The sequence below is a fragment of the Muntiacus reevesi genome, chromosome 1, assembly GCF_963930625.1.
Source record: "Muntiacus reevesi chromosome 1, mMunRee1.1, whole genome shotgun sequence".
NCBI lineage: Eukaryota > Metazoa > Chordata > Mammalia > Artiodactyla > Cervidae > Muntiacus > Muntiacus reevesi.
The window spans coordinates 282,003,639-282,019,794 of NC_089249.1; the positions used below are offsets into that span (position 1 = coordinate 282,003,639).

Consider the following 16,156-nt stretch of genomic DNA (forward strand, 5'->3'; position numbering starts at 1 on the left):
TTATAGCAGAGAAGTGACAACTCTGTTTTTCCCATTCTTACTTCATTGGTTTACACAATATTTAATTACATAATAATTTAATTACATCATCACAATAACCATGCAATTTTGCATTCAGGCAATGCTCATATCCCCATAATGTCTCAGTGAAATCCACGATAATGGCCTCCTTCCATACGAAAGGACGTAATAAAGTCATAGGAAGAAGAGGCACTAGAGAGACTGGGAGACGAAGGGAAAGCAAGCTCTGTCCTTCTGGCCTGTAAACCTCTCAAGGGGCCTCTCACCGTCCTTGCCTCCCTTGCTCAGCTTTCGCCCCCAGAGCTAAGATCCACAGTGAAACCCTGGCAATGGTCTCATGCCTCTCCTGTCTAGGCTCCTTCTTTATCTGAAACGGGAAGGCAAACATTGCTTTAAAGGCCTTTACAACCATAGTTTCCTCAGTGGTCAATGAACAGATGAAACAGTACCCAGCTTCCTAATACTCCGGAGGATGCAGACTAAACCAAAACAAGGCACGCCTGCAGGGCAACTGGAAGCAAGTAGGTGATCGGTGAGAACGTCCATGCTCTGCTGGTGGAAAGGTGAATTCCTTCAACAGTTTTGGGAAGTGCTGTGGATTCACCTAATGAAATGGAAGAAATGGGAGGCGTAGCCGTTTTTCTCCTAAGTTCGTATCCTGTGTGCTTGTATGCACTGTGATACCAGTACAAGGACATGTTTGGTTTGGAGACAAACCAAACGCTTTTCGGTAGTAGAATGGCATTTCCACACAATGAAATGCATGGATCCTACAAACACGGTCATGTGAAAACAGAAGGCTACAAAGAGCATGATTCTTTCATGTAAACTTCAGAACCAAGCAAAACCAAACTACATTTTTAAGGATTCAAATAGGTGGTATTTTTTTTTATATCAAAATGCAGGTTTCCTGGAGTGCTCTTTATTAAAAATGACCCATCTTCCCCACGTTTGTTTCATTAATTTCTCACTCACTCTTTCAAGCTTCAGTGGCAGCTAGAAGACCCTTTACTCAGACGGGAAACCCTGAATCGCTTTCACATCCTTTTTCACTGGCCACACACACATTTTCTTTTCTTTCTTTTCATTGAACAAAAACAAAAGCAAGAAAATGATTTCTATAGAGGCCAGGAGAGTGATTTTATCTGGAAGGAGGGTGGCATCTATGCTTGGAAAAGGGTATCTGGGATAGGGGCTTCTGGGATGCCAGCCTTGCTCTATGTATTAAGTGGCGCTTGCTCTGTGATTTTAATAAAGTGTACCAAACACACACACACACGTGTGTGACCTCTTTTCTCTGTTATATTCACAACAAAATATTTTAAAACACGGAATGTCTTATATAGTTTACTTAATTCTCCCTGCCTCCCCCAATTCCATGTGAGGGGATCACTTTCAATCGCATCATTAATCCTTGGAGGCAATGAACTCTGATCACTAATACTCTTAGACTCTGGTTAGCTCCAAGGATGAAGTATAACAAGGAAGAAATGGGGACAGTAACATTCAACAGCAGCCACAGGGAAAGAGAAAGGAAATGGACTAAATGTCCATTAGTAGGCATTTGAGCAAATTCGGTCATCTAAGGTATCTAATAATGAGGGGTGGCACTAAGTGAATTTTCACATTAAACCCAATTATTTCAGTCATCTACGAGTGTGTTTCCAAGTATTTGCCTCTCTATATTTATCCACGGGCCCTGAATAGCAATCCATCTTTTGATTTGGAATCAAAGAAACACTAATACAAGTTTCGTTGAAATCCAATCATCAAGATGTCTTTTTTTCCCCACTTAACCCAGTAAGTGAGTCAGTTGCAAGATGCTGCTTAAATTACAGTAGAATTATTTTCTAACAGAATCAAACTTGCTGAGCTTTTACCATTCATTTTGGTATTATTTATAAAAATTATCATTGTCAGTAGCCACCCAGGCCCACCAAAGCAGCATCTATTTTTTTTTAAACAATGCTTTTAAAAAGCCCTTTAGTCCACTAATTTTTCATTTTCCATTATGTTAATCACTAAAAACTCCAAGAAACAAGACTAAATAGACTGCATTCAGTCGCCATTGTTTTCTATTGTATGGTGCACATTAGCACATGAGCATACACACGCCCACGCCAGTGGAAAATTTCAGGTTATACAAAGGAACTCAGTGGAGCGCCCACCAGCCTGATCTAGCCACGAATTCTGCAGCCACTTGATCCGATGCCAAACTGAAAAAAGTGTAAGAAACACCCACTACTTATCACGTGGCGAATAAAAGAGCTGAAATAAACACACGCTCTTTGGATATTTCTCTTTTCTTGGGCTGAGGGCATTCATGTACAGTTTTATTAGCCAAGCAAAATCATAGGAAAGGAAATGCTCCCTATGAGATGATGTCAGTTTTCCGAAGTTTATTTCTTGGAGATAGAAGGCTGCATTTCAGGGACTGAGGAAATAATATTGCTACATGTGTTTCTACTAACTATCTCAAGAAACTGGGGATGAATGTTAGTAAGCATAATACCCACACGGGAAATAACCTAATATTCAGCAATGGTAGGATCGGTAAATAAACCGTGGTTTGTTCCTATAATGAAATGGATAGACTTTACCCTGACTGTTCTTTTCAGCTATAGATTTTCACATTATCAGACAAGGCTCTGCGTTCCTAAAAAGGTTTCGATACCAGATTTGCTGTGCAATTGAAAAAGAAGGGATAATGGGGGGCCCCAGTGCTCTGCAAAGCCGCTCAGCGCTTCTGCGGCCCCTGCAGCGGGGAGGGAACGACGCGGCAGACCCGCGACGGGAATGCCCACCGCCTTCCCCCCACCGGGACAGCCGTTCCGCTCAAAGTTCCAGCGAAGTCACAGAGGCAGGCAACGCTCTGCTCCCCGCGCAGGAGCGGAGCGAGCTCGGCCAGCATCCTCCAGGTCTGCCGCCTGCTCGGGCAGGGGTCCGGGTGAACCCTGCTTCACGCGGAGCTAGCCTCCGCCCCACACGGGGAGGGAAGCGCGTCTAGGGTGAGCAATTCTGGACCACCAGCCGACCAGCTTAACCAAGGTACGGAACTTTCTTGTAAAATCTGACAAGGCGTGCCACATAGGCACACGCTGCGAAGCACGTTAATAAAACGGGCGCTGGTGATCCACTCTTCAACTTAGCAGGCAGAACTCCGGACCCCGGGGAAGCCCCGCGCGTGGTCCACGCCTGCCGGCCGGGTGTGACCACCGCTCTAAACCTTTGCAGTCGTCGCCTTTCCCGTTCCTACTCATAAACGGTCTCCCTGAGCAGTGGCTGATGTAACTGTGCTTGCTTTCACTTGATTCTCGGGTAGAACACACTTGGGTGTCCGCCTCCCTCTCAGGTTATTCTGCCTCACTTTCCTTTGAAGGCTTTGCTTCCTCTTCCTGCGTAGACTTTGTTTTCTATTTAAAGTAATGGATGGTGTGACCAGAGATGATAATTTCAGACAGACTCATGATTTAAAATGCCATCTATACCTCTCCGCGGAACGGAGCTCCTGCATCAAACTGCGTAAGTCAGTGTACTCATTTGGATGTCTAATAAGCATCTCAAATTTAACCCAAAATTAAGCCTTTGATATTCTTCCCCAAAATCTTTATTTTCTTCTTCATAAACAAATGAAACACCATGATAATCTTAAACACTGCCATTCCTTTGTTCTATTTTTTTCCTCTGGAAGATTAGATAGATACGTTTGAGAGCCTCATAATATGTCCCATGTGTCTTAACTTCTCAGCCATCCATATGGAAATCATCCACACGAAGGAAAAAAAGCATGGTTTTGTTTCAAGTTTTGTTTCACTTGACTCAGATCTACCTTTCAGTTTATGAATTCTCTCTATAGCTGAATCCTTTCTTCTAATGCCTTTCCATTTTAACATTCAATTATGTTTTCACTTCTAGAAATTTTATTTTAAAAATATTTTTGTTCATCTTTTGGTAGTTTTTTCTTATACATGTTATAAATAATTTTTAATATACTTGAATATATCAAACATCTATTCTGAATTATGTAGCTTAACCTTTACTATTGAAGCCTTTGAGGATATGGGTCTAGTCTTTCTTCTTTTTTCCCCTATGGACTTGCAATAATGCTGGCTTATTCCTGCTGTTCTCTATGTGAGTTCATGTTTGCTGGCATGCTATTTGTCGGTTGGGATGATTTCTGTCTGCTTTTGTTGGGCAGTGAGAACTCCTGTAATGAATCCTTTTAAAAACACAAACACAAATGATGCAAATACTGTAGATTCAGATAAGCCCATGTGAATGGTAGCCAGTGACACCAATTTTCAGGAGAACCTTTTAAAAAAACAACGTATAAATTGCCAAGGCTGCAAATGGTTAATTTTTTCCTGTCTGCCTCTTCACCGTCTGACTTTCCTTGTTTTATTTTAGTTCACTCTTTGTAAGAGGGTGTTGCCTTTCCTATCCGTGCTCCCGCTAATTATTACATCCACCGTTCTCCACTGCTATGGCTAAGAATTTTAAGACTATCTTCTTGCTAGGCTATGAGCAATTTCAGTTTGGAAAGGAGTTTTATTTATTTTTAAATGCCCAGTGCCTGATACATGTTGTTAACTCAATAAATTTACACTTTGAAAAAAAAATTGCCAAGTAAATAAATGAGTGTTTAGAAAACGGTATTTTAAACAAATCTATTATTTAAATCCTTGAGGTTTTCAATCTCATCTCAGGACTCACTGGCCAAATGAGAACCTCCTAAATTCAGCCTTGTTTGTTGTTCTGAGTTAGCTGAACCTCCATAAAGTCCGTAGTAAGAGACACAAGACAGAGACTGCCTCACGCCCCACGCCCCACGCCCAACCAGCATCAGGGAGGCGACTCACTGTCTCAAAGAAAACAAAAGACACTGTGTTTCCTTTCTCTTTTATTGCAGCCCATTGCAAGGTCAAAAGATTCACAGAAATATAGAAACTACAAACTGGATGAAGTTCCTTATCCACTCAAAAAGACATTAAAGACAAAAGACCAGAATTTTCCACTACAGCAATATATTTCATATAGTCTTTATTCTGAAAATACTGTTGACATTTTGGAGAGGATAAAAAGCCCTGCGTTAAACATGTTCACATATATTTATGACATTCTAAGCAAAAAGAGAAACTTTAGATTGCCCAGGAAAAAATCATTTTAAGCCTTATTTCAAAGCATCTAATGAGAACACATTCAACAACCATCACAGGATCATTCAAGGTGATGTTTTCTTGGTTGTTTTTGAGATTAGTGCTTTGAGGCTGGATATGGTATTTCTACAGATTCCTACAAATACACCAAAGCAGTTTTCCAGGTTATGATGCATCAGGCTTTCTGGATTAGTCGACATCTTAAAGAATAAGTGCAAGCCCCCCCACCCCACCCCCACCCCCCAGGCTAAAGCATGTTATAGTGCTGAACTTCAGATTCAAACAACACAACATGAAAAAAAAATCAATTATACACTTTTGAAACATTTGACAACCATCCCAAGATTATTACAACTTTGAACTGAAATGGCACCATCTATATCACTGATGGCTTTCCCCTCTTCTATCTTTTTAACTATTTAAAATATAGTGTGACATATATAAAAATTAAATTTTTGCTTATTCCCTCAAGCTATTACTATACATGTCATCTTATAAATTAGTTTTGGATTAAAAACCAGTTAAAATATTGTGAATTAAGATATTTTTCAGTGGTGGGGAAATGAATATGAAGACGATACAGTTGGATGTGTAAGAAGAATTACAATTTATTAATAGCAAACAGCTTATTTTCTTACATAAATTTTATTCCCTTCAAATTAAATTAGTAACCCATTTAGTGATGGAAAAAATACTTTTGGTGCTTAGCGATTAGATTTTCAAAACTGACTGGAATTAAAAGCAAAAACACATATCAGAAACAGGTTGACATGATCAAACGAAACAGTTGTTTACACAAAAGGAGTTACTATAAATAAGTGAATGGTGTTTGAATGTAAAGCTATTTTTCACTTCTTACAGCGAGTATCATTTTAGGAACACTGGGACTTCTATAAAGTGAAATTCAAATCTGAGTATATCTGTTAAAGACCAAAAAAACAGTTATGTCCACATTGAGAAAGAATAAATAGCAAACTCACAAGTCAGGGTTTTGTATATCTAACTCTACTGTGAAAGATAATCACACTTTAGCTTAAAAAGGCTCCCTGCTGTCTTGATTATAAATCAAGACATAGGAAAGGTTATTATGAGCCTGAGTCCCTACTAAGAATTAATTGTATAGATGTGTGAGATCAAAACGTATATTCATTTACTAATAGGTATTGCCTAAACTGAAAGCTGGAGATCTTTAATTAAACAAAGAAATGCTTATTTCTGACAAGTGTAAACAGAATCTTAATGAAAAGATTTTCTAATTTTTCTTCTAAACTCATACATTAACCAGCAATAGATCTTTGCAATAGCATAAGAACTATTCAAAATATAACATGCACATCTCCAAAAAACCTGTTCTAAAGCCCAAAGCAAAGCAAAAAGAAAAAAAAAATCAATAGAAAGATTGTCTACTTATATCCCATTCATTAATCCTCAATGTGACTAGCCCTGAATCTCAGAAATATACTTTCATAATTACCAAATTAACAAAAATAATTAAATGATCTGTAGAGTTTTTTTTTTTTAAATAACTACATACTATTAATTATATTGGTGACTTTAATGTGGATAATGCTAAGATTAGCTCCAAATATCATTAAAATATAACCGGACCAGTTACTATCCATGAAATAAAAGCTAACACAATGTTAACGTAAAACTCAAAATACTTAGTACTCCAGAGAATGTGGCAGAATAGTGAATAACTAACTTTTGTGAGCTGGCTGGGGGGTTCAGATCGTTGACTCCACGGGGCAGCTTCACAGAAGGCTCTGCTCTCTCCAGGCCCTAAGCTGCCCGCTGGACGGCCGGTGGGGCGCCCCTGGGGGCGGTGTGCCAGGAGAGGCAGGGCAGGGCGTGGCCTGGAGGAGGCCCCTGCGTGGGAAAACGGCCTAGAGAGAAAGTGCGTGCTGCGTGTGTGCGCGCGCGCACGCCTGTGAGGCAGGACGGGAACCGCTACCCGGGGACGTGCTTGAAATCCTGAAAAGCGCTAGTTCTCAGGCTTCTAACCAGGGCCGCGTCTCTCCTTTCCGGCCACCGGCCGCGGAACTGCACAGTTCTTCCCCATCAAGAGAGAAGGCAGCTGCCTCCATTTGGGGGCATCTCCAGTGGCAGTAATTAGAAGCTCAAAATAATGGATCCATTTTTTTTTTTTTTTTTGATTCCACAGTTTAAAAAAAAAATTAGAGAAATAAGCCTTTGAGCTTAAAAACTAAAGGTCTGTGCCTGTCAAAATCTTTCATTTTTAAGGAAAAAAAAGACCAGCTCACCTGGGAACAAACAGCAACTGCGCTGACGCTATGCAATACGCAAAGGAGACGCGGATACACAGAGGCGGGGGTGCGCACGGACACAGCAGAGTCCCGACCCCGGCCGTCCTAGGAGGAGGCGGCCGACACGCCGGGCGTCCAGCCCATCTGGTAGGCCCTCTCCAGCGTCCTCTTGCAGTCCTGCAGGACGGTGCTGAAGGTGATGTGCGGGTACTGCTGCACCAGCTGCTCCACCGTCCCCTCGTTGACCTGCAAGCGAGCAAGAGCCGCCGTCACACACGGGCTCCGGGGACGCGCCCTCCTCCTTCTGGGCAGCGCCGGCAAGCGTTTGCTGGGAAGCCCAGCCCTAAGTACTGCATTCTACACTGTACTCAGTACTATGTAGTACTAAGTTCTATGTAGTACTAAGTACTAAGTAAGCAATACTAAGTTCTACATAGTACTAAGTACTACTAAGTTCTATGTAGTACTAAGTACTAAGTAAGTAATACTAAGCTCTACATAGTACTAAGTTACCCCTACAGGTTTGTTTTTTTTTTTTTTTTAAAGATGTAAGGTTATCGGCCACTCCAGTGTTCTTGCCTGGAGAATCCCAGGGACGGTGGGCTGCCGTCTATGGGGTCGCAGAGAGTCAGACAAGACTGAAGCGACTTAGCAGCAGCAAGGTATCGGTAAGTCAGTGCTTTCTAGGCGCATACATGAGCGTGGCCTGTCTAGATCTGAAACGTGTCTGTTGAAGGGTGAGTGCCTGGGAGGGGAGGCAGCATGAGACAGCACTCTCACATGCCTCTGACTCTGCCATCCACCTGATAGCTTTTTTAGGAGAGAACTGGAGACTGCTGGAGAGGATACACAGGACTCTGGATAGGAGTGCTGGGCAAAATGTTTGCTTTTCTTCCCCTTAAACGTTAAGGTACTGGCAAACTTCAGGTCCCTTTGTGGAAAACGGCTGAAAACATGAGGAATCAATCACTAAAACATACATGGCTGGCAGGTCAGAGATGGCCCCAATAGACCACAACCATCAAAAACACCACCTTGATTCTTGATTAGACAAGGCAATCAGACAGGCCTAATTAAAACTAACACCTTTTCAATTGCTGTGCTGTGAAGGGATTAATTTGTCAATTATTTTTAAGCTGATTGCAGTTCATATCACAAAAGTAGACAGCTTCCTTCATCCTTCAGATAAATAAATTATTAACCTAAGAACCGCAACTTTTAGGTTGCTTTATTTAAAATCTTTATTGAACACTTCGGCATTTTCAAATACAATAATGCTTCATTTATATTGAATAAGCTGGTCTGCAAGAAGGTTCTGCTGAGACACATTTTTGTGCTTCCTCTCCATGTCTGTCCACTACTGAAAAAGATCAGGACCATCAGGAAAAACCTCAAACAGTATCAGACCCTTGCAATTTGCTTTGAAAGCCAGCTTGGGAGTATGCTGACCGTGACATTAAGTCCTCTGCACTTTTCTGAAATAACATGGTGTTTTGTTAAACTACATTACATGTAGTCTTTGTTAAATTTAGAGTTGATATTTCCACATTGCACTGATGATCCTTATATTTTGTTAGAATTTCTATTCAAGACTTTCTTGTATTGAAATCAATTATCATTCCAAATTGAACCAAGCTATGCAGTTCAATCTTTTTGTGTTACAATGTATGACTTTTGTTTACAAAAACACAAAGAAAATAATTTTGAATAAAAAGAAAAACATATACAAATCAGAGTTGAGAATATCAGTTGCTGACCTTTAAAGGACTTCTAAGCAATACAACTTTTTTTTTTTTTTTTTAATTTAAATTCTACCTAAGTCTAGCTTGAGTTGAGGCTGCTTGAAACAGTGACTTACAAAGCCAGGCATCACCTAGCTATGCCTGTCTCTCTGGTACATTTTTCATATTATCCGATCACCTGACCTAATGTCAAGTTATGAGGCTGTCCAAGTGCTTTCTGGCCTCAGGACCTTTGCACTGCCGTTCTCTTTATCTGGAGCACTTTTAAACCCCCTCCCCCTTAAGAGTCCCCTCCATGGCTACCCCTCCACAGTCATAGTTCCGCATCATCTCCCGGGGGCTTCGATCCTCGCCCGCACCCCGCTTCCCTCCTCAAATCAGCTAAGGCTTCCGGGTTGTTCTCTCTTCCAGCACTGCCTACTTTCTTTTCATGGCACCTTCAAAAGTTCATTTATAATTGCTTTGTTTAATGTCTACTTCTGTTCCAATGTAAGAACCACAAGAACCATGATCCATGATCATGTTGTTATTCGTGAGCCAGACTTACTTCTTAGTGAATGGAGGAGAAAACAGTAACAAGCTCCAAACGAAAAACAGAAACCAAGAGCAAAGCGACGCCAGACACTAAGGCACTACCAACCAAGCCCAGCAATTTCCCCAATAACTCGTCCTCAGCCCAGGGACACCCTCCTTCAGGAAGCCTCCCCTGACCGAGCCGACCCTCCTCTGCGAACCCGCGGCAGGCGCCTGCAGGCCTCTCTCTTAAGCACCCTCACACTGCGCTGCAATCACCTCTTTGCTTGACTCTCTTCTACCTGAGCCAGAGTCTGGGGACCAGGGATTGCCTTTTATCTTTAGTAAGACTCCAGAGCTGTGTGCAAAGCAGAGAAGAGACGTGGCGACTACAGCTGACCTCAGAGTCAGTCAGGCACAGGTCTGAGTCCTGGTTTCCCTTCAAAATTTGGCTTCCCAACTGTAAAAATAGGATAGAAGTACTGATGTCGTAGGATGTTACAAGGATAAAATGATGTGCCTAACACTGTGCCCGACATAAAAGAGCCCTAACTGGTGGTTCCTACTAGTAGAGCTGATGCTCAGTAGATGATCATTTACTGAGTTGATTAATGCTGAGGTAGGGTGACCAGTTCTCTACAGTGATGTTCACTATCGTTCAACTTCTGAGATATTTCAGAAATAAACCTTGATAACATTAGCTATCACCACAGAGTAAGAAGCACCCTTGATAATCTACTTCACATATAAGAAGAATCTATTTTATCTTAATGCTCTCTGGAGAAGAGTCTGAAACTTTTCTTGGTAACACAGTCCAGGTTTCCCACAGCCACTTTCAGGAAACCCTCCCTTTCCTTTACCTGATGTTGCCCAGGCTGTGGGTGAGGTTACTTTCTTCCCTGCTTCCACAAATAAACCTAGAAGGAGGCAGGTCTCACTAAGGAAGAGCTGAAGTCACCTGGGCAAAGAATTTTCAGAAAATCTGCCTCAAATGGCAAAGAGAGCAAATGCGGCCCCAATCACCTAGCATTCAAGAAACAACCAACTGGAAATAGATGGAAAACGGAGGAAGAAGAGAAAACCTCTAAACCCACCATAAAGGCGGGGCTTGTCTTCTACAATATGTCCTTCCTAATCTACACATAGGCCTGCAAAAGTTTTACACCAAGGGCTGACAGGCATTTTGTTTTGGAGGCCCAGTTTTTACAAAGATAAAATATCACTACATGATAGCTGCTTTGCACGAAGAGAGGTAAAATTCACCTTAAGAAAACTTGACACATGAAGATACCGACTTATGAAGCACATGAATCAGCTTCAGTTAGGGGTTAACTGGTGACTCTAGCAAAGACTCATGGTAGGGTTAATTTAGTCAGTCAGCTCTCTTAATGTTTTTATATCCCTTGCTTTACTGAAATTCAGTCTACCTTTTTCTGTTGCATAAAGCAAGGCCCACTTATAGCTGAGAATATACAGAGTGCTAGATTTCTGGCTTTCACAGGTTGTGGGTGAAAAAAAGGACAGTAATTTGGCTTTGTGTAGCTGTATAAAAAATGCTGCAGGTAATCCTCTGTGGATATAATGTGTCTTCTAAGCTATCCGTTTGCTAACTGTGTTCTGTAAACTCTAGAAAATAAAGCAGTAGGGAAAATGCAAATACTCCATTTCAGAGCTTTGTTGGGTAGAAGCTATTCAGGGGAAATACGTGTGTTCCCACCAGGGAAGTTCTACCTTTTACTCATAGTGTCTCCTGGCGATAAGGTGTGACACGTTTTATACGGAAGCTATTTTCCTTTGCTCCTCACAAGTATACACTATGCTCACCTCTTTGTATAGACGCCATAAGCAGCTTGGTGCCTTAGAGAAAAAGTTGGGTGTAAGACACTGGGGTGGTCCAAATCATTTTAACTCCTACTACATATGCATTTCTGCAGACGTTTTGTCACGCACAGCTCCACTTGCTAGAATGAAAAGAACTAGCCTCTGTTCCAACTCATAAAATGTATGTAACATAAAAATGGAAAATGAAGATGAATTAAAAACATTTTCCCCATGATCCTTGGTTGTATTTAATTTCTTTTTCCTCTGTTGAAAACTATCAATGGCAATTTCTATATTACACATAAGATTTGAAAAATGCAGTGGATCTTCTTAAAGAAATACTCAGCAGTGTCATTTGGAGAAGTTATTGTGATTAAAGGGGGGAAAAAAGCAGGTACTACAGGTTTTTTTTTTTTTAAATATAAGAAAAATCGGATTTTATAATTCTCTCCAAAGACTGTATAACCATAATTTACATTTTCAAAATTATTATAACTCTTTTAAGGTAGTAGAAATTTGTCTGGTATTTTAATCTATTTTGAGTTAACATCTATTAGCACTTTTTGAAAATGTGAGGCAAATTGCTGTGCTAATTAAGGTAAATCATACCATAGTTTCATCCTATAGCTGCTGCTACCATAGAAGGATGAGGAGAGATTGTTCAGGGTTTCTGAGACTCAGTTTAAGCTATTTACCTAAACCATCACCTGTTTCTTCACCTCCTTATTGACACTTCTCCAAGAAAATTCTAGAAAGTATAAGATTAGGCCTAAATTATCTCCCCAACAATACCTGTTGTACAAAAAATACAATGTCTGATGAAACCTTTTAAAGAAACCATTCATTTTAAGTTATTCTTATTTCCTCTTTGACTCATGCTATAAAATAGAATATATTTCTTGTGTCGAGGGGAAATATTTGGCACCGGAGTATATTTAAACTACACTTAAGAATATAATGACTTACTTAAAATCATTTTTTTAATGGAGAAAGTTTCCCTGCAAAAAGTGAACATTAGTTAAAGTACCCCAAGCATTAAGTGTACTGTATTTTCCCTAGACCATAAGTTCCTTGAAGGCAAGGAGCAGCTTAGTCACCTCCTTGCTCTCGGTCCTACACACACCACCTGCCTGTTCTCGCCCCATCAGGACGTAAGCTCCCGCGTCTCTTACTGCCAAACCCCAGCAGCGGCGGCCTGGCGCGCGGTCAGCGCTCAGGGAGCACCGGCCGGCGGAGGGCCGCTCCCGCGCTCGGGGAGCACCGGCCGGCGGAGGGCCGCTCCCTGCGCGTCCCGAGTAAGCAGAAGGGCGCCAAACGGCGCTGCCTCAGAGGTGGCGGTGATAACCTGACCCCAGACTGTGCAGCTGCAGGGGGCAGGCTCCACCACCTTGACGTTTCGGCAGCTCCAAGCCGCTTTACCCCTTCCAAGTTCACACACAAGGTGGTTCTCGGGGCGCCTCTCCTTTCTCGCCTCGCCGTCTGACTCCCGGGCACCTCTGTCCCGACGCACCTGGGCCCCCAGCGCCTGTGCCCAGGAGACCAAGGCGGCCGGCGAGGGCGGCTCGGCATCGCGAGGGGCTGCCTGCTGGGCGCTCGGCCGGGGCCGACTCTGTGACCCCTGCACTGCAGCCCGCCAGGCCCTGTCCATGGGATTCTCCAGGCAGGAGGACCGGAGTGGGTGGCCATTCCCTTCTCCAGGGGGTCTTGACGACCCCGGGATCCAACCTGGGTCCCCCACGTTGTAGGCAGGTTCTTTGCCATCTCACCGCCAGGGAAGCCTTAGGCTGTACTTCAGACTGACTGATGGCAGCCCTTCCTATTAGAGGTGAGTGACAGTACACCGCGGAGACGGCGCTGAGAAGCACGCTAGCGGCGACTGGCTACGTGCAGGTTTTCAAAGCTCTGCAGAAACCCACATGATTCAGAAGGTCTCATACTTCAGTTCGCAGCACCAGGGCCGCCCTGCTCAGGGTAGCAGACCCAGGAGGGCCCCACAGAAGACTCTGAAAATTTGGGACATTTTAGGGTCCTTCTGAGCTCATAGTTGTTTCCTGGGGCACGGAGAGGTGGCTGTGGACAGAACTGGGCAGGCCCCGACCTCCGCCAGGAGGGCTGGAAAGGGCTTCCAAAATCGGGGGTGTCTGAGTGGACTCTGGAAGGACACGGAGGTATCAGCTTCGATACTACATGCACATTATTCAGGGGAGAAAGGACAGGTGCTCAAGAGCAAGAAGAGAACAGCTCATCTGTCCTGCACTTTGTAAGACGCTTCTCCAGCCCGTCTAACAAACTTGAGGGGGTAACTGACGCAGGCCCTTCTCTGCGATGGCTCTGCTCTGAGCTCGGTGCGGTGGTGGGGGAGAAAATAGGACCCCCGTTTCTGAAGGCTGAGAGGTAAGGAGCCCCCAGAGAGCCCGGGAAAGTGTGGCAAACAGCACAGGGGCCTCCCGGCCCTAACTCAGGGCTCTCCCCCCACACTGGCCTGCCATCCCCGCAGGCTCCCTGGGCGCGGGCCCTCACTGCTCACAGCCCCGAGGGCTGACTCCCGGCGGCCTGGCGACAGCGTGTGGTCTCCCTGCAGTCAGGAGCGTGTAGCTCCCGGGACACGTGCCGGCTCTCCCTGCGGCCTGGTGTTCAGTGGGTGCCGGCAGAAAGCCTCGTGGGTGATGCAAATGCAAATGAGACCCAGTTGCTCTTTCGCCAAGTGCCCACTGGCTCCAAGATGGGCACGTGCTAAAACGGATAAAATAAGGGGGATGGGAATTTAGTAATGCCTCCAATTTGCATGGCAATGAGATGAGTCATCTAAGTGCAGCTGAAAATACTTTACGTAGGACACTAAGGGGAGAACCAGAGAGCAGACCATACAGTGATTTTTCTTCTCAGGACCTGCACTGCCGACCACGTACGCCGGCTCTCCGCAGGCCGGGTGGGTGTTTTCATGATTCTGTTTCCCTCCCTCTGCAGCAGACGCCCATGGCCCTGTCAGGGGGACTCGCCACATCCGGCCGGCGCCACCTGCGACCAGGGCAGGGAGGTCTGGGACGCCAGGAATCAGATGCCGCTTTTACGGTCTCTTCCCCTCGTCTCTGTCCCTGGGGCTTCAAGCTGAGCGTCCCAGCGGTCCAGCAGCTCAACAGGCAGGAGGAGGCTGCGGAGGACCCACAGAGGGCAGAGGCGGGGAGGACCGCAGGAGGACTCGGAACGTGAGCAGACGGAGGCCGCGTCTGCAGGCAGCGTCACGTGCCTTTCCACCCCGCTTCCCTTCTTAGCCAAACCGAAGTCTCTCTCCGCACCCTATGGAGACTCACACACAACAAGTATCAATCTGTGTTCCCTGATGTGGCATGGATTAAACTGTGTCAATAACCTCCCCGCCCCCCGACAAACAGAATTCATTTAAGAGGTCTCTGGACTTCAGCCTCAGCAGCAGCCAAAGAATTCCAGGGACAGTTTTATCCCAGAAAATCTCGTGCAGTTATCCAAACGAGGGGATGACTAAGAACATCCAGAATACCGCGCACACAGCTTAGGCGATCTTGTTGTGTAACTCGTGGCGGAGGCATGGAGGTGACTGCTAAATTAAAGTAATTAACATGAACAAGTTCTGTCCGGGGAGACTAAGGGGAAACAGGTGTTCAGCCAAGAAAAAACATTTCTCAGTGGATTTCCTACAAAGTCAAAATGTCTTGTGTTTAAGTCACAAAAATTTTTAAGTTAAAAAAAGAAATTAAACTGTGTCTGCAACTGAGAATACCAACAAGACAAAGAATACAGTGGTTCCCAGTCCAACTGCTGATTGGAACCACTTGGGGAATCTTTGAAAAACAATCTCAGTGGCCCGATCATATCCCAGACTAAATGCATCCCAGTCTTGGAGGACTGGAACCCAGGTATAAGTATGTTTTAAAGCCTCTGGAAGACTTCAGGGTGAAGCTCAGGTTGACTGAAGAGATCCCAGAGACACAGGAGGCGGCCACCTGACCTTCCCAACATCTAAGGGACGGGAGGACACACATGACTAAGTGTCTGATATAATCTTAAGAAGAAAATGACTATCTTATTGGAGCCTAAAAACCACCTGCTAAATATGCACGGTTCCAGGCCACCCTTAATGCACTAGGCCTCATGCACGAACCTCATGCCAAGAGCCTGAGGCCTTCAAGGGTGTATTTTTTATACAGAGGTAAGAAATATTACTCTTGGGTGGCAAAAAAACTCATCTCAAAATCCCAAAGCGTAGAAAGAGACAGACACTGACAATGCAATGAAGCTGACAGAGGCAGGCTCATAAATTCAGTCAGCTTGGTCAGATGCAGTCACTCCATCCAGAATCTGTGATGATTGGAAGTGCTCTGCTCTGTCAATATCACAACAGGCCTGGCTTCATGCTGTCTCTTCCTCGGGAAATGTGGGTTGCCTGCTAACACTAGCGTTGCTTCTACTCACCTGAGTTTGCACAGCGAGAGAGCTGCTAGGAATCTGGAGGAATGGGGATCACAGAAACGGCTGCAGCGCTAAGTGAGAACAGGGGCTCACCGACCTGAAGCCTCTGATTAGGGACCAGGGCGACGGGCGTCCAGCAGCTAGACCGTCAGAGAGAAAAATCAGCGACGTTTCCATTCCCTGTTCCACC

The 16,156-nt window shown here is 44.2% G+C and overlaps 1 protein-coding gene across 3 annotated transcripts in view; it reads right to left on the minus strand.

Annotated features, from left to right (window-relative positions):
* Nucleotides 1-5,765: 5,765 nt before the first annotated feature.
* Nucleotides 5,766-16,156, minus strand: part of FBXL17 (F-box and leucine rich repeat protein 17) — a 498,131-nt gene continuing 487,740 nt past the window's right edge. For all 3 annotated transcript variants that reach the window (XM_065923017.1, XM_065922840.1, XM_065922924.1), the window contains one exon: nucleotides 5,766-7,690. In XM_065923017.1, the coding sequence (XP_065779089.1) occupies nucleotides 7,550-7,690 (141 nt within the window). In that variant the 3' untranslated portion in view covers nucleotides 5,766-7,549. The remainder of the gene's footprint in view (nucleotides 7,691-16,156) is intronic.